The sequence below is a fragment of the Microchirus variegatus genome (genome assembly GCF_963457635.1).
Source record: "Microchirus variegatus genome assembly, chromosome: 3".
Taxonomy (NCBI): Eukaryota; Metazoa; Chordata; class Actinopteri; order Pleuronectiformes; family Soleidae; genus Microchirus; species Microchirus variegatus.
In genome coordinates, this window is record NC_139804.1 from 33,945,349 (window position 1) to 33,967,940 (window position 22,592).

Here is a 22,592-nt window from a genome sequence, read left to right on the forward strand (position 1 = left end):
CCCTAAGACTAAATTGAATAAATGAAGTTAAAATACCGCCCAAGAACAAAAACAAGTTCCATTTATTTGTGACTAGAGTGACTTCACTCTGCTGCCGCTGCCGATTCATGGATGGGGCGAAGAGACCCTGACATTGACGGGCAGAAACGGAGAAAGAGAGAGTCAGTCAGTGTTCTCTGGAAAGTGTTGAGACACAGACTCACTTCCTCACCCATCGACGTTTAAACCACCACTAAGAAGGAAGGATGGTTTTTGTGACACTTTAGTGACGCTAGATACTGATATCACAAAGTGATGTCCTTCTCCGACTGGGGGAAAAATGGCGTTTGTGGCGTTTTTCTGCCTCCATCAATAAGATCGAATAGTGTGGTGTTTAAAGTCCTTTTTTCTTTAGGTTTACCTCATTGACTCAAACCTACCAAGCGAGGCAGCAGTAAAGCAGCAGTGTTTGTGTCCTTGTGAGCTTAAAATGCAGATTTTCTTTATGGCCTTTGGTGTGGTCTGTCTTTTTTTTTAGACAGGCTTTTACTCAGGGCTGTTGTTAATTTGTGTATGACATCTGTGCGCAGTATGTAGTGTTTTATTTATGATTGTCCAGCACTTTGTGATTTTCATCATCTGCGAAAAGTGCTGTATAAATAAACTTTACTTACGTGCTGAGCTGTGCGATCGTATATCTGTTTCTTAATGTGGCTCTGAGAGAGAGAGAGAGAGAGAGAGAGAGAGAGACCTATGTGACCATTATCACAAGCAAATCCATCATAATATGAACTGCTCTGTATTGTAATACAATGACTGAAACCATCAACAGCAAAAGTATAAACCCCAGGTCAGATTATCTCCATAAGTCCAGACTTACGTTGGTTGAAAATGATTCACTCAACCAAACTCTAGACTGTCACTGATCTGTGATCTGTGGGAGCTGTTGAGACACAGATTCACTTCCTCACTGAGCAAACCAACCGCTAAGAAGGAAGGATGTTTTTGTGACATTTTAGTGACGTTAGACACTGACGTCACAAAGTGAGTGTCTACCAAACACCAGTGCTTTAACGAAGGAAAACGTCAAGCAAGCTCTAACTGCGAATCGCATATTTTTCCACTCTCCAAATGCAGGAAGCGGACTAAGGCGCAGTGCATTGTCTTGTCTTCAGTCTCCTTCAGTCATTCTTAAGCCCAATTTATACTCCTGCGTAAAGTGCTCTGCGTAGGTTACGCAGAGACTCTGCGTCGACGCAGAGCCTGTCGAAGAGCCTCTGCGTCGTCTCCGACTGCACAAAATATTTTTTAAGTGTCCGTCACTCCGTCAAGGGACAACGGAGATGGCAAGAGCTGCGATTGGTCCTCAGGACAGGCCGAGCTAAGCTGCTCTGTGCCGGCTCACAGTGAGCACCGAGCGTCCACAGAGGGCGGAGCTCATCCCCGCCGAGAACGTCGCTGCCAAACTATAAATACGTCATATCTTAACACACACAGCACATGTTTAGACTCTAAATGGCCAATTTCTCCCCTCAAATTATCTTAAAACTGCGTTCCGTGGCACAGAAAATTGAGAAACGGCCACTGTTTCAACAACAACAGTCTTTCTCTCTCTTTCTTTCTCGGACGCCATTGCTCACTGTAGCCAGAAGCACAACAACCTAACCTTGCGCAGCGACCCCCACTGATCGGGCGGGAAATTGCAGCGCGTATCCGTCAACACGACGCAGAAGTATGAAGGCTCGAGTCGTCTCCGTGGTGACGCAGTCAGATAACGCAGTCGGAGAAGTATAATGTGGCCTTTAGTATATCACTGACCTTATACATGTCTATACCCCCCTGAGAGCATCGAGATCTGCTGATCAGCTGCGTCTTGTTGTGCCAAAAAGCAGGCACAAAACCAGGGATGGACCGTGCTTTTTCAGTGGTAGCTCCTAAGCTATGGAATGAGCTACCCACCCATGTCAAAATGACCCTGGATACTTTTAAATCTCGCCTAAAAACTAATTTTTACTCCTTGGCTTTTAATACAGCATGAGAGTTGTGTGGTCTCTGTCTGTCTTTTACTATATTTTTATATTTCTTAGTGTTTTATCTGATCTTATGGTTTTTGCCTTTTATATGCTTTTAATTTATTGTATTTTAACTTTCTTTATTTTACCATATTGTATCTGTTGTGCAGCACCTTGGTAACTTTGTTGTTTATAAAATGTGCTATACAAATAAAGTGGAGTGGCTTGGATTGGATTGGATTCTTCATGCAGTGCCGCCTCAAGCGATGAGGGGAATATGTTATTCAAAAGGTTTGGTTTGTTTTACTGAAGTGCAAAAGTATAAAAGCGGACTCAGACCGGCTGAATGTTGCAACCCCCAATTGAACCGAGTTCCCAATCGTGCCGAGTCTAGCGGGCTATTAGGTGTGAATAAAGAGGGAGACCTATGTGATCGTTATCACAAGCAAATCCATCAAAAATATGAACTGCTCTATATTGTAATACCATGACTAACTCTGGACTGAAACCATCAACAGCAAAAGTATAAAACCCCAGGTCAGATTTGCTCCGTAGCACAAACTCCTGCCTTATGCGGCTTAAATCTGAAAAGGATTCACTCAGCCAAGCTGTGGATGTCGTGTCAGCAGTCTCTTTGTGTGTTGTGTGCAGGGCGACCTTCATCTCCACGCTCCTCCTCCTCTTCGCGGTGGCGGTCGGGACGACACCAACTGCCTCTCAGTCCAGTCTCCTGACAGGTGAGTGACGGCAGCAGCAGCAGCAGCAGCAAACGATCGAATCAATAACGGTCACGGCGGAGAAACACTGAGCGTGTTTTTTTACGTTTTCATTCACAAAAATGCTTGTTGAAAATTGTTGGACTTACGTGGATTTATCAAACACACACACACCGTTTGATAAATCTGGTCGTGTTGGTGCAACTCTGCAGAAATGGGGTTAATTGAAGCAGAGGCTTTGGTCCCGATGGGACAGTGAATGGATGGTTGCAGGGAGAACGGGTCATTTGTAAGACTGTCTCAGGCACGAGGAGGACGAGGAGGAGGAGGAGGAGGAGGGGCCACAGGGTTTAGAGTTGAGGTGGGGGGTGGACAGTGGGAGGACGGCCGACGATGACGATGAATATTTCTGTTATTACGACGACTGATAAAGATTGTTCAGAGACAATAATCATCATCAGCCCTACGTGACCTCATGCACAGTATAACTCACAGGATTGTGTGTGATGAGCGACGAGAGGAGGAGGTTGTGGTGAATGGATGACTTGATAAGGCCGCTGGTTTCACAACCACAAATGAGCGTTTCATCGCTGTTACCATGACGATCGAGGTTCTCCAATAATAATAATCTCAGTTTAATATTAGTGATGTTACACACAGAGTGCAGATAACTTTATGTCAAACACAGAGTATGTATAATTACCTCATTCAACAACAAAAAATCATGAACCAGCCCCTCGATATGATCTCAACTATTGAACATTTCATGAATAATTGTCCCCCCCCCCGTAACATGGCAAACCCATTATTCATCATTATTGATCTCCACCATATGGTTTCGCCAGAGTTTGTTTGACCGTCTGTCTGTTGGCAACATAACTCGAAAAGTCACGGATGGATTTGGATGAAATTGTCAGGAAACAAGTGGGACCAGGAACAAGTGATTTAATTTTGGGTGTGATCCGTGGGGGCTGAACTGCCTCTGCACTCTCCGAGTGCTTTTCTAGTTTAGCTAATGTTTTTAGTGTCGTCTTTATAACGAGGTAAATATCATTGATTTATGCTGATGAACCCAAACTTAAGAGTCTTAGTGGCTTCGGGACGCAGTAACATTCTTCATTGCATTTAATTTAAATTCAGCATGAGACTCATCAGGCCCACATGTATGGAAAATATATGTATGTGTGGCTATTATTGCTGGATGGAGGGATGGAAATGAAGATAGTATTATGGATGGATGGATGGTTAGTGGAGGTGGTGGAGGAGGAGGAGGGATGATGTGGGTTTAAATAGAAAGACTAATACTCTGGCTTGGAGAACCTGACACGTCAATTACACACACACACACACACACACGCACACACGCACACACACGCACACACAGACACACACAGTCCATTCAGGTGTAGATAGTTTGCCATTAATCCAGAGTTTAGTCTTTAGGATCCAGAGAAACTCTTCTACTACACCTCACTGTTTTAAACATACGCTCTGAACTGAAAAACGGATGAAATAAATTATATTTCAGTTTCATTTCTCCCCACATAAATGTGTGTTAATATCCTGACAGAAGGGACTCTGTGAAAGGTGGTCATTGTCTTAATTAAAGCAGTTTTTTGGTGGTTTTGTGGTTGTATGGGACACTGACCCATAGTTGGCACTGACTGCACTGTGCGCCCCCCTGTGTCTAACCTATGCCATGGTATCTGTGGAATATACATTCCACATTTCCCACATTTTCTCCCTGTATGAGAGGCCTATTCAACAGGAAGCTAACATTTTAAATCACTCATGCTCGCACACCAAAGTCCATAGACAGTTGTTCATGCAGTGCTGCATCCATCATTTAGTTTAAATGTGTTCATTTGTGATTTTGATGTTTGTTTAGTTTAACTCCTGTGACCGTGCAAACTAAAAAATAAATAAAAATTTAAAAGACTTACAGTGAGATTGGCTGATGCAGATTTTATTAGGTAAACCTCTTATGTGGCAAAAAAAAAATCACTTTGCTGGTGTCTGTACCTCAATTAACCACCATACAAAGCCTGAACTATCTCTTTAAGTGTGATTCATGTAGAGCAAACACCATCAAGGGAAATGATAAATCCGATTATAATTCATTTTTTTCCCCACACTGACTAAATAAATCTCTTGAGAGCTGTGGATATTTCCAGCGTGAAGTTCAGAAAAAGCATTTCCGTCCAAAAATACCAGCGAGTCTCTCTTGTGACTTAGTTGCTCTTTTGTCAAACGTCCCATTTTGTGCCAGATGTGATAAATAAGAGCAGCAGAAGCAGTTTAATCTTAGATAAAGCGCTTCCTGCTCTGGGTGATTCATGTGATTTTTCTTTCAAAATGACTGAGTGTGCAGCTCGGATTAGTATCTGTGTTTTTAATGGAGCGCTCGCCCCTTTCTGCATTAGTCCGGTAATGAGACGGAAGTGTAGTAACGTCGTTATTTTAACAAGCCCGGTTAAAAGCGACATCGACATGAAAGCTTTAAATCAGAGCTGGACGGGCTCCAGAATTCATGGGGTAAAAGCAAATCCTGCCAATCTTTATGTTTTCAATCTAAGGGACAGAAACAACAGACAGATGGAGTTCAATTACATTTTATAGATTGTATATGTACCTCTCAGAGGATTGGTGTCATTGCATACCACATGGCACTGTATCGTATTGGCCTTTGACGTCACATGACTCACTTTGTTTACGCTGCCGTGTGCCGCCAAAATGGTGGTGTTTTGTTTCTGTGTGTGTGTGTTGCATGATGGGATCGCTGCCGGTTTGAATCTTTAAGCGTACACTGAGACCACAGTCACGCAGTGGAATGTTGTGGAACATGACTGAATATATCTGATCCATACAACACCCATTATTCCAGACCTGTATCTAGAGCTGCAACTGACGATTATTTTCATGATTGATCGAGTAAATAATATTGATCAGTGTTTGTCAAACCTGGAATGTCTTGTTTTTGTCCACAAAGCAAAATGATTCAGTTTCTAATGATTTCTTTGTTATTTGGAGCAAAGAAACTAGAAAATATTCACATTTAAGAAGCTGAAACAATCGGAAATGTTGTTTTAATAATGAAAAAAGCTTCAAATCGATTATCAAAATAGTTGATGATTAATTTAGTAAACGATTAATAATAATCGAGTATCATTTTACAAGTCCATTGTTTGTGGATTCCCATAACTGCTTGTTTTGAGTGCGTTTTTATAGCAGTTATTCCCCTAACTCTCTCCAATCAGCCTTTCCCTGACTGCTTCAGCGTCCTGGCTAGCAACACGCATATCCACCATCTTCACAATATAGCGTTGCTGTGGTTTGCGTGGAGTCGGCTCCTGGAGCTCTTTACATGTGTGCATTGAATTTAGTGCCGCTACTGAGACCAGTTAGTATCTGCTACGTTAGATGACCAGTGACTGTAAATTTAGCCGCCATCGCCAATTATCAGCTCCTACATTAACCACCTGTATTAGCCATAATCAGGAGATAGCAACTGCTACGTAGCCACCATGTAGTATTCCATATTTAATAGATACAGATAGAAATACTTTCGTTAAACAGTTCCTTATTTTCTTATCAGGAATTTAGCAACCCAACCCTACCACCATGAGTAGTTAGCTGCTGCTACATTAGCCCCCCTCGACCAGTTGGAACCGTACGCTAGCCACCAGAATCAGTTAGCGGCTATGAGATTAGCCCCCTGTGAAGGTGCGACTAAACCGTTGCAACGTATCCAGAACACTGCAGTGCGCCTCGTTTTCAATCTACCCGAATTCTCCCATGTGACCCCCCTCCTCCGTGACCTCCACTGGCTTCCTGTTGCGGCCCTGCATTAGATTTAAGACCATGGTGCTGGCCTTCAAAGCCATCAACCGAACTGCACCAGTCTACCTCCAAACACTGATCAGACCACACACCCCAGCTCGAGCACTTCGCTTCCGTCTGGTACCGCCATCCCTGAGAGCAAACAAAGGCCGCTCAACGAAGTCCCGACTCTTATCTGCTCTGGCACCTCAGTGGTGGAACGAACTTCCGACCAACGTCAGGACAGCAGATTCTCTCGCCATCTTTCGCAAAAGACTCAAGACTCACTTGTTCAGACTTCACCTCGACCCTACATAGCACTAACCTAAAGTACTAATAGGTTCCTACCTTCAGCACTTCATAGCATCATCATAGCAGTTATGGAAAGTTCCTTTCTTGTGACAAATGTACTTATTGTAAGTCGCTTTGGACAAAAGCGTCTGCCAAATGCCCTAAATGTAAATGTAAATGTTAGACATGATGGGTTTGTTGACAAACAGTTGTTGTCTTCTTGAACAGATCATTCTTTGTTGTTGAAACCTTTCCCGTTTATATCCTTTGTCAGAGCCCATGTGTTATGACTGGGGGGAGTCCAGTGAGGGCGCCGTCTCTGTCGTGGAGGGGGAGGCAGGGTGGCTCTCGTGTCCCCTTTTCTCCCATCCCTCCGTCTACAATTACACCTCCACGCAGAGCACCGGACACAACCTCTTCTGGTACCGCCTTCCCGAGGGTCACGACCTGGAGCAGCCGATCTCGTACAGGTACGGTTGCAGGAAGCACGCTCGGACTCCTTTGTCTCTGCGAGGGACTGGATCATGAAGTGCTAATGATTTTCCCTCCAGATTGGATGTATGGTGTTTTGGCGGCGAGCGGCACTATTAGCACCGCGGACGTTGTTCTAGACTCGGTTGTCTTGTCACTGTCATTGACCCGCGTGTGATCTACCGTACGTTCAGGCTCTAATGAATGATGGTGACTCTTCTCTGCAGCACACGGCTCAGTAAGGACAGAGAGAGACTGTGGCTGCAGCCGGCCACCATTGAGGACAGCGGAGAGTACATCTGCATGTTACGGTGAGACGCTGTCTGAATCACACATTTAGATAGATATTTATATATATATAAATATATAAATTTATATTTTACGTGCAAGAAAACAAATGCATTATTCTCCCATGTACTTATACCGTGTAGCATACATACAGTCGATTTCATGTCTTAAATAGCGTCATTTGATTTTCAAGATATTTGAGATACTGTCCCTAGATTTTAAAAAGACTCGTAGCAAGAGAACTAGATATCTCTTTAAACCTCTGTGTTCTTCCAACTGATTTAAATTGAAGTGAGGCAGAAAATTGAGGGCGGAAATTCATAGTTTTAGGGCGGTTCCTGAGGCAGTGAAATGGAGAACCTTCTTCTAAACCACATTTAGCACATGCATCAGGATTATTATTATCAAAGCAATGCAACATGGATGGCGTTATGTATGTATATATGCATAATCGTTTAATTTACTAACTCGCCTACACTCACTCTCAGAAATATCCACCTCTAAATCACAGAGGTTTGGCTTCGGCCCTGGACATATGATCTAATGCAGCCTTTTCAGGGTGAGACAGTGGAGGTGTGGAGAGGGACTTAATTTTAATGCTTAAATGTAGCTCCTGATTTCAATGTCGTTGAAAAAGTGAGCTTCTGGTATACCGACGATTCTCTGCTATAGTCTGAGTCAGAGTTTGAATCTGCGCTGAGGGACACAGACTTCAGTTTCCTGTTGGAACAGGCTGTCTGACTCTCTCCTGATTGTTGGCACAGGGGGAGCAGACACTGCAGTCATAGCGGACAGTGTGTCGGTACAGCCAGGTGCAGCGACATCACAGGGTCCATGCAGCAGCTCTATGGTCAGATAAAAATCAGCTGTTGTGTCGCTGCTGCTGCTGCTCCCCTCGGTTTCGATCCGCCTCCCACTTCCTCGACACTTAATCAACCGAAGTGGCTCCGGGAGCGCGCTGAAGAAGTGCCGCTGCTGAGCACTGAGGGATCACTGGAGCTTAAATGTGACCCATCAGCTGGACTCGGTCCAGACCTGAATGTTCTGCTGTGCAGGCTCAGAGCTGCAGCTCTGGGTCCAGTTTGAAGTGCTGCTTGGTTCAGGTCAGGACCACAGATGCCGTGGTTCAATGTTCGGGGCTTAAGAATCTCAACTTGACTGATCTATGGCCAGGCTGCTGAACTTTTCTTGTCGCATCCTGTTTCCTGTGTCTCGGTTTGTTCTAAACATTTTTGTTGACCTAGATTTCTTCCCACCCTTTGGTTTCATTTAAATAAAGGTTTAAGTGACAATCAGTGACTGAGAGCTAGAAACATGTGACTTACACATATTCAACATGTATAAGAAGGTAGTTTAAGAAGTTACCAGGTAGTCCAGCTTGCCTTCTCTTCTCCCTGTCTTGCTCACACTCACTCGGGGTGCACAAATACAGCAAACGCTGCTTGAAATATACCAACCAGAGCAATGGGTTGCAAAATGCGCATTTCGTTGCGTCTTTGTGTTGACTTTGTTTATTTCATTGTGCTTCACATCACACGAGATCAGAAACCCTTAGATTTTGACGCCACGGAGGCCTGATGCGTCCCGTCTTACCGTTTCCAACCTCTGCAGGAACAAGTCGTCGTGCAGTAAGATCGCCATGCGCCTGAAGGTGCTGCGACGTGAGGACGCGGGCCTCGACTCGGACTGCTGGCCTCCAGTTGCTGCGCCGCCCAGTCAAGCGGTCATTCCATTGCAGGGGGATAAGATCCTGGAGTGTCCAGACTTGCAGGATGTTACCAAGATGGCCGATGACAAGCTGACCGTCACCTGGTATCACGTGTCAGCAAGTGGCAAGGTTAATACATCACTCTCTATTTAACCTGTCCATGAATCCAATTGGTAATCAGTATTTTTTTGTCAGGTTTTATTTGAAATGTTGTCATCTGTGTGTGAGAATGCTCTGTCTCCCTCTGTGATGTGTCCTCTCTCTCTCTTCAGTGTTCTACGTTCTGGAACAGAAGCCGGAAACAGAAAGGACACAGTCTAAACATTTACATCATGTCGGATCAGTTCCAAGGTTTATATTATTGCACCGTTGCGTACCGGAGGAGAGGCCAAGAGCTCAACTTTACCAGGAGCATCAACGTCACTGCAGTCTGTGAGGCAACCACATCACCGATGACGGTATCACACACGCACACTTTAAACGTGCTAAATGCTGCTCTGTCTTCTTCACTCAGCTTCATCCCCTCTGCCCAAGTTACCCAGCATCATCCACCCGCTCCTGAACCAGGTCATCTCTGTCAAACAGGGTAGGTCACTAACATTAAGACTGCACTCAAAGCTGGATTCAGTCTGATTCTGTCCTGAATCTTCAGTGTAGCCCTGAATATAAATGTAGTTTAAAGACTGATCATATGAACCGGGCCTCTTCTCATCAAATCTCCTCTCCGAGTGGCTACTTTCTAGTGTCAGTGATGTATTCTCTGTTGCGTAACACTGATGATTGTCGTTTGACACTACTTATAATAATGTGTCAATATAGGCTTCTGTTGCAGTCATCTCCATGGTAACAGCAGGCTTACTTCCTCTAGTGTTGATACTCTTACTATATACTCACTGAATTTACTAAAATTGTAAGGCAAGGCAAGTTTATTTGTATAGCACATTTCAACAACAAGGTAATTCAAAGTGCTTTACATAAAACATTAAAAAGCATAGAAAAGAGACATTTATAAAATCAGATATAACATCAAAATAAAAACAAGCAGGTAAAATTTAAAGATTAAGATAAAAATAAAATAGATACAAATAAAATAAAAAGATAAAAAATAAAATCAAGAGTATATATTAGGAATAGAGGTTACAGTGCAGTATTGGAAATTACTGAAATGCAGCGGCAAACAGAATATTCTTCACTCTTGATTTAAAAGAGGTGAGAGTTTCAGCAGACCTACAGTTTTCTGGGATTTTGTTCCAGATATATGGTGCATAGAAACTGAACTGTTTTATTATTCTTATGTTCTCTCTTATGTTATGTATGCTTCACAATAAAAGGAAAATATCATTTTAAAATCAAATGCAACAATTAAACACAACACAAGGAGGAATGAAAAGGAAAAGTCTAAAGTCAAAAATTGAAAACCCTGTTTTAACTTTGAAATAAAGAGAGAGAGAAACGGTAAAACACAGCACAGGGTGGCATAAAAAAAGAGCTAGTTGAAGGCTAGATTAAAAAGATGTAAGTGTTAACTCTTCTTTTCAAAAATATCTTTCTTTGTGATACTTGTAAAATGAGTGTTTGTGGTCATGTGGCGCAGCAGTGGCGAGGGGGAAATCTGAACCACGCATCGTGAGGAAGCTGCTCTCGCACGCACACATCCAAACAGATGGAAGCTGATTATCTGGCGGTGCTTTGTCTCTCAGAGCGACGAACAGCCGCTCGTCCACCTGCAGCACAAACTGTCGGGGACATAAAGCCGCCGCTGCAGGGACGATGGAGCGGCGGCGCTTCTTCTGCCAACAACTTCTTTTAAAAAAATCGTTTTGGCCCGACAGACAACGAGCAGCGAGATGAGATCCGACATTCAAAAAGTTAATTGTCCGAGCGAAAGAGGACGGGCTGCACGAGCTGTCGTCATAAAACGGAACACACACACACACACATTCTTGTACTTGCTGCATACTGAGGACCAGGTAAAAGTGCTGACAAAGTGAGGACCAGCACTTCCACTTTATAAATCAACACAATTACAAATATCTACTGACATCTATAAAGAACTACTGGGTGCAGTACCATAAAATGTCTGCAGGTGGAGCCCCAGAGCAAAAAAGGGCCGGGAAACTTTTTCGATTATTATTTAAAAAAAATAAAAAATTGTCCAAAATTTGACAAAAACGTCATACTATACTATGTCATCCAAAATTTGAAAAAAATGTGACCACAAATTTTTGGTCCAAAATTTTACAAAAACCTCATACTATACTATGTCGACCAAAAGTTTAAAAAAAAAAAAAAAAAAAAAATTTGGTCCGAAATTTGACAAAACAGTCATACTGTACTATGTCGTCCAAAATGATTTTTTTTTTTGACGAATTGAGTATAGCATGTTACAGCAACCTAAGGAAGTGATTTCAATGAAAACAAAGTGAGGACCAGCCAAAATGTCCTCACTCCGTAAAAATGACCTCACTTTGTTGGTTAAAAACCCTCACTGGTCCTCAGTATGCCGCAAGTACAAGAACACACACACACACACACACACACACACACACGCATACATTCTGTAATGTTCACAGTAAGTGTGTGCGTTGATGAGACTGAACAGTCAGTGAACAGCGAGATTGCAGCCTGTCTCGTGTACAGCTGACTCTGCTGTGTGTGTGTGTGTGTGTGTGGCCTAGAATCATCCTCGGATCTCATTGATATCATAATTGCAAGGAAAAAAAGCAGCTGTTCCAACAGGAAACAGAAGTTTGTGTCACTTAGTAAACTACTGGAGTTTACAGTTGCTCCCTCTTTGAACTGCCCTGTGGTAAGGGTGAAGTGTGAGGGTTAACTAGCCGCTCAAATTAAGATCTTTTTTTAGGGGCACACCTAAAGCGGAGGCCTATGAGATTTTTCCCGGATTAACAAAACCCCAAAACCCTGCCCTCAGACAGCTAGTGTTATTGAGTACAACAAAACTTCCCTCCCACACCAAAGTCAAAAGAGGAAATCAGGGTTTTTAGCCTGTGGGGAAACACGAGCTGCTGGTCTGAGTGAGTAATGACTAAACAAACCCTTAAACTATAACCAGGGTATCCACAGGGTCTTATTGCATTTAAGACCTTTAATCTCATTAAAGGTCTTTTTTTAGTTTTTTTAGTTTACAGTTTTTAAAAGGTCTTTCTATTTTTGAGGATGCGATAACATAACTACAACACAGAACTAAAGTAGGCCACCTGTGCTGCCCGGTGAGAATTTTTCAAGTTTCCTGTGCTCACGCCGTGGTGTGTTTCAGCTAAGCATAGCAGCGGAGAAAACTTAATGAAAGCCCACAGCTAAGCCCAATTGCAAGTTCAACGATTTTTCCTTAATGTCTTTTGTACTTTTTTGCCAGTATGGATTTGAAATGGGTCTTAAATTGTATTCATTATGGTCCTAAAAAAAGTCTTAACTGTAACTTGTTGAAACCTGCAGAGACCCTGTATAACTTTAATAACAAACATTTAGTTTGGACAAAAAGAATCAAATCCAACTTTATTTATAAAACACTTTAAAAACAAGAAGAAGAATGTTTAAAAGGCTGTACAAGCTGGAGGACAGCGAAACCGCATGGGTCCTGCTTCACCCTATACGTTTATTTTCATAATAATAACATGTTACATTATTACATTCATATTTAAAGGTGCATTATGTAATAAATCTAAAACAACTGGCCATCAAATCCTCCTAATATATCACAGAGACTCAGGAATAATGTTCAGTTAAGTTATATTCCTGTTCACATGTATCCAAGCCTGTCTAGGATCACCAATGCATAGAAATATTCCTTTGACGTTCCAGGTTGTGAATGACGATCAATAGGTTCAAACAGTAAGACAACGTAATCCAATATCAAGTAGTGACCTGACGGTCAAAGAACCTTATTACACCTAACTTAGTAAGCTAAAACGGACACATGAAGCCCTGACCTGCCAGATATTCTCAGTACATATATCTCAATGCCTCTTTATATCATAGCCAGCAAAGTGTGCCCATGGTGCCCTTTAGCCAAAGGGCAAAATTAGCAACGAAGCTACACATATTTAACAAAGGCTTAAGGTCAACAGTTGGCCAGTTAACTATTTACAAATCACAATGTAACAAGTAGTCCTGTGCCAGCCTCCCAAACCAACCCCAAACTGGCTCCTAGGGCGCCTTTAATTCATACTAAATGGTTTTCTTCTTTTTATTTCTCAAAAGAAAATGATTCGGATAACATATGAAGATACTAATCCTCGGTCTTACAGTTTACAATTTTCTTTTGGGTATTATTCCCACCCCCCACCCTTAGAGGTATAAACCATCAAAAAAAGAAGCACGAAATAATAATAATAATAATAATAATAATATTAATAATAATAATAATAATAATAAAAATAAAATAAGAATAAAAAAAAGGGGGGGGAAATAAATAGTAAAAAGAAAAATATATAAGAAACAAAAAATAATAGATAAAAAATTATTTAAAAAAAAGTACATGGGGCAGCTGTATAAACATCGGCAAGCTGATATGATACCCTAAATAACAATAAAAGGACAGCTTATATACAACTCTTGACATACAAGTTCATTGATAATTTCTCAATATTCAAGATCATGCTTTCGACATTCCCAAAAGTATAGGGCACCGAAATTCTTTAAAAAGATGTCCAGGGTTGTATTTCTCGAGAGTCAGTTTTTCTAACCCTAACCCTAACCCTAACCCAGACAGTTGATCAAGGAAAATCTTCAAACTAAACATACTAAATGTTTAATGTGTGCTTTAATTTTGTAGGCACTGTGGTGCGTCTGGCGTGCAGAGGTCAGTTCCCATACCTCGCAGAGCCGCGGTGGGACATTTGGTGGACGGTCGATGGGAAGACGCTGGACAAACTTGACCAACATCGCTTCTCCAACGTGAACAGGTAGGAAGGAAACGGTCAGATTTCCCATCACTGCACTGTGTCCGTGTAGCTCACCTAGAGAATCAGGACTCTGATGAAAAGTAACTGTATCACTGAAGCCAATATTTCAGTTGAACATGTTTTCTCCACATGTCGTCATTCATCGTCATTTTATGACTTAATATCATACATTTCTTGCACACATGCTCCTTCAAAGTCAGTTGGTTTCTTTACTTCTTTATCGAGAATTCCTCCAAGTGGAGTACTTGTATAAATGTAAATCCTTTATTAATCAATTACTAAATGAATCGTCAACTATTTTGATACTAAGAAACACAGAAATCATTAAAACAAGTGATTTTGGTCATTATTTCGAGGTTTGAGAAGCAACATTTTCTGACATTTATGGACCGAACGATTACTAAATACAAAATGGACAGATTAATTGATTAATGCCCTAAACAAGCAAACCTGCAGCGACAGACAGAGAGAGACTTATTGAGCATAAATCTTCCACGACGCTCAGTGCGGCTCTGACAGTGAGTGTTTTATTTTGAAAAATTAGGTCTTTGTGTGTTTGTGTGTGTGTGTTTGCAGACGGCTTAAGTATGATTACGGGGACCGGACAGAGGAGAGCGTGCTTGTGATCCAGGACTTTCGCTCCGATGACCTGAACAAAGAGTACAACTGCTCTGTGAGGAACGACCGCGGCTTTGAGACCCGCAGAGCTCTGCTGGAGGAGGAAGGTGAGAGACAAATCTCACCCTGAAGACGCGGCCGCGGTGTTACATTACACATCCTGTTCTCACACCTCGTGTTGTGGCGTTTTGTCGCGTGTCAGTGTCGGTGCCGTCGGTGGAGCTGGGTTGCGGTCTTGGCGTGACGCTGGTCCTGATGCTGCTTCTCTTTGTGGTTTATCACGTCTTCTGGCTGGAAATGCTGCTGCTCTACCGCTCGTGGTTCGGCACAGATGAGCGACACACGGGTGAGACTGTGGGCGACCTATACCAGGGTCATTGAATATTGACAATTTTGCAGTTTTAACTGGCGTTCACATGTTGAGAAGAAAGACTGTTCTGATACTGCACTTAAGAATTCAACAGTTATTTAATGACTTGTTTCTTCAGACCATTAGTGTGAAGTTCTTAAAGCATTTTCCACTAAGTTTATCTCCTCTGACGACGAGAGAATAAACAACGCAGTTTCATCATCATGAAGGGAAATCTGGGTGTAGGAAAATGCTTGTGGAGACGATATAAATATAAATATAAATATTGACAGCGGTACCATTTGTCCAGAAGCTTTCCTCTTAATTGACCAGTAAGGAACCAGTACTAATTTACCACCCGGCCCTAATGGTCAGTGATTGTCTTCATGGAAAGTTATTGATCATCTTGTGTATAATTTATTGATCGTTCGATGCGGCCGCAGTATCTCTGTGTAATTAAAAACGCTCGGCGCACGTTCCTCAACTAAAGTTGTAACTCAGTTATCTGCAGTGTCACAGGCTGCACTTCAGTCGGACCATTTAGATTATTAAAGCTTGCATTTCTCTCTAACACACACATACACACGCACACGCCGACCAGCAATATTTACTGTGGTTGTAAAGTTCCCACACTCAGCTTTATGCCTTTATCAAAGGAAACACAACTTTATGTTTATGTTAATGCAGCGCCTGAATGATGGTGTTTTTAAGGACACGCTGACATCTGATCCCAATCGTTCAGCTGGACCGTATTTATAGACTTAAAATAAGGCTTTTTATGTTGTTTAGAGAGTTATTTTTCTTTTGTGAAGGGGATCCTTTATGGTACGCAAATCAAAAATCACAAACGCAAATCATATAACAGAAAGGCAAATCACAAAACACAAATTAAATAACACAAACGCAAATCAAAAAATGGAAATGCAAAACACAAACGCAAAACACAAACGCAAATCATAAAAACACAAACGTTAATCAAAAAACACAAACGTAAATCAATAAACACAAACGCAATCATAAAAACACAAACGTAAATCAAAAAAACAAACGCAAATCATAAAAACAAACGTAAATCAAAAAAACAAACGTAAATCAAAAAACGCAAATCATAAAAACACAAACGTAAATCAAAAAAACGCAAATCGTAAAAACACAAACGTTAATCAAAAAAACACAAACGTAAATCAAAAAAACACAAACGCAAATCATAAAAACACAAACGTAAATAAAAAAAACAAACGTAAATCAAAAAAACGCAAATCATAAAAACACAAACGTAAATCAAAAAACAAACGTAAATCAAAAAAACACAAACGTAAATCAAAAAAAAAACGTAAATCAAAAAACGCAAATCATAAAAACACAAACGTTAATCAAAAAAACACAAACGTAAATCAAAAAAACACAAACGCAAATCATAAAAACACAAACGTAATTAAAAAAAACAAACGTAAATCAAAAAAACACAAACGCAAATCATAAAAACACAAACATAAATCAAAAAAACAAACGTAAATCAAAAAAACGCAAATCATAAAAACACAAACGTAAATCAAAAAAACAAACGTAAAACAAAAAAACACAAACGTAAATCAAAAAAACGCAAACACTAAAGCAGAAAACACAAAGACATTAACTAAAAACGGGCGTTTTTTTGCATTTTTTGTTTTGCGTTTGTGTTTTGCACCTCAGGGCCACCGTAATCCTTTTTGTTTTTTCATAAAAAATCCAGGGGAAAAAAAAACAGATTTCAGCTCACCTAATAAAATATATGATGGCTTAATTTGACCAGATCTGAAGATTATGTTCACTGTTTTTTCTCCTTCTTTTTTGAAAGCCTTTTCCAAAGAGGAAACAAAAGTTTATTTTAAGTTATAAACCACTCACCAAAGTCTACACAGACAACGAGAAGAGAAACTAAGAAATAAGAAACTTCCCACTGATTATGTCACAACATATGATCACATCTCCAAGGAATCTCTTACAACATATATTTGTTAAAACAAAACAAGGAACTGGATTTGGTGCGTGTGTGTGTGTGTGTTGGGATCGACCATCAGACTTAGGTTTCATCTGGATCAGATTCAGATTTACACATTTCAGCGACACCTTAACGGATCAGGATGAATTTTATCACGATTATGTAAGATGGAGATATCTATAAGCAGGTAAAGTTCTATACAGACTCAGAAAGTCGTCTGCATGTGAAACCCACGAGATAAAGTCTTTACACCTTTGTGAAGGTTTTTTTTTATCTGTTTTATGTGAATTACATCATGACTTTCATGTTCTGATGGTTATCTACAATTTTCTTTCACTTAGGGTCATAACGTGACATTTCCTCTCTGTGATTGATTGATTGATTGATTGATTGTGTGTGTTTGTGCGTGTTCAGATGATAAGGATTACGACGTATACATCTCTTATGCGAGGAACAGCGAGGAGGAGCAGTTTGTTCTGACCACGCTGCACACGGTTCTGGAGAATGAGCTCGGATACTCGGTCTGTCTCTTCGACAAAGACAGTCTGCCTGGAGGAAGTGAGTGTGCGCACACACACACACACACATTCTTGTACTTGCTGCATACTGAGGACCGGGTTGCTGACAAAGTGAGGACCAACATTTCCACTTTATAAATCAACACAATTACAAATATCTATGAATGACATCTACAAAGAACTACTGGTTGAAGTACCATTAAATGTCTGCAGGTGGAGCCCCAGAGCAAAAAGGGCTGGAAAAAACTTTTTTCGAATTTTTGGTCAAAAACTTCACAAAAACGTCATACAATTCTGTCGCCCAAACTGAAAAAAAAAGTTGACCAAAAATGTTGGTCTAAAATTTGACAAAAATGTCATACTACACTGTCGTCCAAAATTTGAAAAAAAAATTTGACCCTAAATTGTTGGTACAAAATTTGACAAAAACGTCATACTATACTGTCTTCCAAAATTTGAAAAAATCTTTGACAAAAAAAATGTTGACAAAAATTTTACAAAAACGTCATACTATACTATGTCGCCCAAACTGAAAAAAAAATTTGATCAAAAATGTTGGTCTAAAATTTGACAAAAACGTCATACTACACTGTGTCGTTCAAAATTTGAATAAATCTTTGACAAAATTTTTTTGGTCCAAATTTGACAAAAACGTCATACTACACTATGTCGTCCAAAATTAGAAAAAAAAATTTGGCCCATAATTGTTGGTCCAAAATTTGACAAAAACGTCATACTATACTGTCGTCCAAAATGTTAAAAAATCTTTGACAAAAAAAATTTTGACCAAAATTTTACAAAAACGTCATACTATACTATGTCGTCCAAAAAAATTTTTTTTTAAACAAATTGATTATAGCATGTTATAGCAACCTAAAGAAATGATTTCAATGAAAACAAAGTGAGGACCGGCCAAAATGTCCTCAATCTGTAAAAATGACCTCACTTTGTTGGTTAAAAACCCTCACTGGTCCTCGGTATGTACGTAAGTATGTATGTAAGTACAAGAACACACACACACACACACACACTGCTTTACTCCCACCAAACACAAGCAGATTTTTACTTTGAGCAGTGGAGTGAGAGCGGGCAGAGGTTTAGCTGTACTGTAAAAGAGATAGTGGCGATGAGGTGAAGTGCAACACATGCGGAGCATTTATTAGCTCCCTGTCAGGGTGCACCTAGAATCTGACCAAATATTTAAAAGGAATAGTTGAGGATTTTTGACCTGTGGTTTGATGAGGCCCTGACACAGAGTCAGTGTTGACTGTGACTGTGAGCCGAGAAGCAGCCTGAGACACAGAGGTTTGCAGAAAATTATAGACGCCTCACTCCCTGCATGAAAATCCATTGGGAAAATCAGAATTTTTAGCTTGCGGTGCTGCTTTGTTTGATAGGTTTCCGTCATTGAGATAAATCTGACATTTTTACTGTTTACTCTCATACGAAGCTTTGACGTCTCGTTGAAATAAACAGTCGTAAATCGAGCAGGGGAAAAAAAGAGCTGCTGGACGTCCTCCACTGTTGTTTGTTTTGTCGTCGTTCGTTTCTCGTCTCAGGCGAAACTTTCCCGTTCCAAACCGTACCATACTGTACCAAAGTGAACTGTGGAAACAGCATAGATGTGTCAGGCTGCTCACATTCACCTCCACTAGAGATGAGAACAGCGAGGTGGTGTCTTGCTACTGGTGCACCCACATGCATACAGAATAATGCAGGTTAGGAATGTTCCATCTAATCATCCATTCATCCATCTTCATTAAACCATGTCTCTCCCTACAGCCCATGGATGTATTATATGAACTGGATAGAGCTCCGCCCCTTGCTTCCGTTCATTCCTATGAAGCTGCTCACCCAGCGCATATGCCAAAAAAGTTATTGACTTCTGCGTTTATTTCCGGGTTATGGGGCCCATAGAGCATGTGCAGTAGTGTCACTACCATATAAAGATCTATAAAAGCCTGTGTCCATGTCTCGAGGTGTCCTGTGGACACTTTTACAGGCGTCTCTTTTACTATTGCGGTCAATGGGAAAATTGCTTTTGGGCTCCATGGGGTTTTCTGTTGCAGTACCCACAGTGGCCACCATGTAAAAATAGTAGAGGCAGAGGGGGCGGTGCTCTATCCAGTTCATATTATACATCCTCGCTACAGCCATGCGTCTTCCAGTGTGCTCACTGAGGACAACCAGGAAGTGAGACAATATCAAGTTGCCACCAGGGGGCGACTCTACTGGTTTAAAAAACAAAACAATTAATTTTGAATCAAAGTCTATGGGAACATTCATCTACTTCTCACACATTTTCCTGAGGATTTAAAAGTCTCAATGGCTACTTTTGCTGATTCTTCAATAGCACATGATGTCAATTTTGTAAACTACGTTCCAATATAGACACTAACCATCATAGATCATGGAGCCCAATAGGTTGCCTGGTTGCAGGTGATGTATGAATTTCTGGTCACTGGACAAATTGCGCTTCAGAACAGATTGAAATTCTCATCCATTCATCCATCTTCATTAAACCACTTCTCTCCCCACAGCCATCACAGATGAGACTCTGAGTTTTGTGGCTCGTAGCCGGCGCCTCTTGGTGGTCGTTAGCCCGGGCTATGCCGCCCAGGGCTCCCAGGCCCTGCTGGAGCTGAAGGCCGGCATCGACGGCATGGCCCTGGGCGGGCACCTGCGGGTGATCCTGGTCCAGTACAAGCCAGTGCGGTGGCAGGTTTGGGTTCGGGAGCTGCGCAGAGCCCGGGTGGCGCTGGCGCTTGTCCGTTGGCAGGGCGACAAGTCCAAAGAGCTGACGTCCCGCTTCTGGAAGAGACTGAGGGTGGAGCTGCCCATGAGGAGGGTCAGCAACAGCACGGGGGAGAAGGAGAGGCGGAGCAGCAAGGAGGTGGCTTTGATGAGGTTGTACAGTCAGAACAGCACAAACTCACAGACGGGCCTCATCAGTAACTCGGCCAAAGAGCCGCACAGAGTCCTCAACTGTGCTCTGTAGCAGGACGGAGGGCGGCGTCCTTCAGTCACAGCAGATACATGAGAAACAAAAGGAAAAATCAGTGTGACCACATTTCAATTCTGAAAATCCTCTTCAGATCAGCAAAACATTTAATTCACACCTTTGATCATTTCACAGGCAGAAAATAACATTTGAAATCACACTTTGCACATATAAGCTACGACATAAAGCATTTAATTGCGTAAAGATTGTCCAATTTTAATAATACTAATACTACGTATAACATGAACTAATGATTTTTGGTATTTTATGATTAGGTTATTAATTGGGTTGCTAACATCTTTAATGTAATGTTATAGATCACATTATTATTTAAACTTCTCAGTGTTAGCAGTCAAAGTTTACTTTGGTGTTCAAATTAAATAATTTGTGCATTAATCAACAAACTCTCTTGCCGGATAAGAGCATAATAACTTGTGGTGAGTTTAATGGTAGTGAGCAATAACAGGATAGTTAAGTTAATGTTTATTAGTCATCTTTAAAGTGTTAGCGATCACATTAATATGCATAAGTATATAAAACTGTCTGTAACTCTTTGATAAGGGTGGTTTTATTGTAAAGTTCAATCAATCAATCGAATTTTAAGTGTATAGCCCACAGTTTACAAAACATAGTTTGTCTCACGGGACTTCACAGGGTCGGTAACATCCTCTGTCCTTAGACCTTCGACCGAGGGTTTTTCGACCTTCGAAAAAGGTCGAAACCTTAGGGAGAACCACAGGTGAGGGATCCACTCTCTGGACGGACAGACGTGCAGTAGATGTTACTCAAAACATACAATACACAATAACAAAGAATAGAAAGTAATGTAAGTTGCACCAAGCACTTTGACAGAAAGACTAAAGTGTTCCACAGAGTGATCGATTCTTAAGCACTAAGCCATCTCAATACAATTCTAACAGTGTTAATATGTTTTTAACTGTAGTTACTGTCACAGTAGACTTCGAGGAACAGCGCCCCCCTGAGGCTCCCATCATCAGTTCTATAACTAAAGGCCACTGGACTTGAATGAATTGAAGATGTTTCACCTTTAATCCAAGTTCGGACCTACGAGTGAGAAACTCGTGACCTTTTATAGTTGATATGTTACACACGGTGTGAATGCGGTTGTTCTTTAAAGGTCACATGACCGTGTCCGCCTGCTGTTGTGTGAGTCTTGAGCTGTGTTGTTCCGTGGATGATGAGTGATGGAGTGAGCTGAGGACAGCTCTGTATGCGGCCGATGGCCTCTGCTGAGTCGCGGTTTCTCCAGATTCACATACCGTACGTCGATGGCTTCTTACATTCTTGCCTTTGTTCACGGGGACGAGGGAACGTCTCCTTTGAGGAAGAGAACGTGCGCAATCTGGCAGGAAATGCGTTCAGAACGCAATATTGGCGTTAGCGTATCGATAATAATATGTCACAGTTTTACCTCTTGGTGGCACTAGAGGGGAAAGTCCGGGGAATTACGAAGAAGGAATCTGAATCAAATTTCATATCAGTGTCTCTGGGAAGAAATGTCACGTTTTAAGCTTCTCAGCAGCGCTGGTTGTTTCACTTGTGATTTATTTTTCCTAATAATACACTGTATGTGAGGGCGGACACACTAACACGAGGAGATGATCAGATACAGCAGACTCTAAACAAAGCACAGTTTTAACATTTTACAGGAGGAAACGGTGACTCACTGAGGACGATCTATACACTGCAGTTTTAAACATAATAACATTATATAAGTATCAATCTGACCTAAAGTCAGAGAAAAACAGGTTTACAGATAACTGTTACTTTAACATGTCGGAAGTATTTCTTGCACTTTCTGTATTTTTTTATTATTCTTTTCTTATGCAAAGCTTCTGCTTTTATAATTCACTTTATAAAACGGTATTAAATCAGTTGATTTGATCACCCTGAAC

The 22,592-nt window shown here is 41.2% G+C and overlaps 1 protein-coding gene across 1 annotated transcript in view; it reads left to right on the forward strand.

Moving 5' to 3' along the window:
• il1rap (interleukin 1 receptor accessory protein) overlaps positions 1-20,884 on the forward strand; it is a 24,378-nt gene extending 3,494 nt beyond the window's left edge. The window contains exons 2-12 of the mRNA XM_083887218.1: positions 2,643-2,728; positions 7,092-7,287; positions 7,516-7,599; positions 9,188-9,413; positions 9,557-9,716; positions 9,799-9,870; positions 14,080-14,209; positions 14,786-14,934; positions 15,030-15,173; positions 17,572-17,715; positions 20,216-20,884. Of these exons, the coding sequence (XP_083743344.1) occupies positions 2,643-2,728; positions 7,092-7,287; positions 7,516-7,599; positions 9,188-9,413; positions 9,557-9,716; positions 9,799-9,870; positions 14,080-14,209; positions 14,786-14,934; positions 15,030-15,173; positions 17,572-17,715; positions 20,216-20,673 (1,849 nt within the window). The 3' untranslated portion in view covers positions 20,674-20,884. The remainder of the gene's footprint in view (positions 1-2,642; positions 2,729-7,091; positions 7,288-7,515; positions 7,600-9,187; positions 9,414-9,556; positions 9,717-9,798; positions 9,871-14,079; positions 14,210-14,785; positions 14,935-15,029; positions 15,174-17,571; positions 17,716-20,215) is intronic.
• Positions 20,885-22,592: the final 1,708 nt, after the last annotated feature.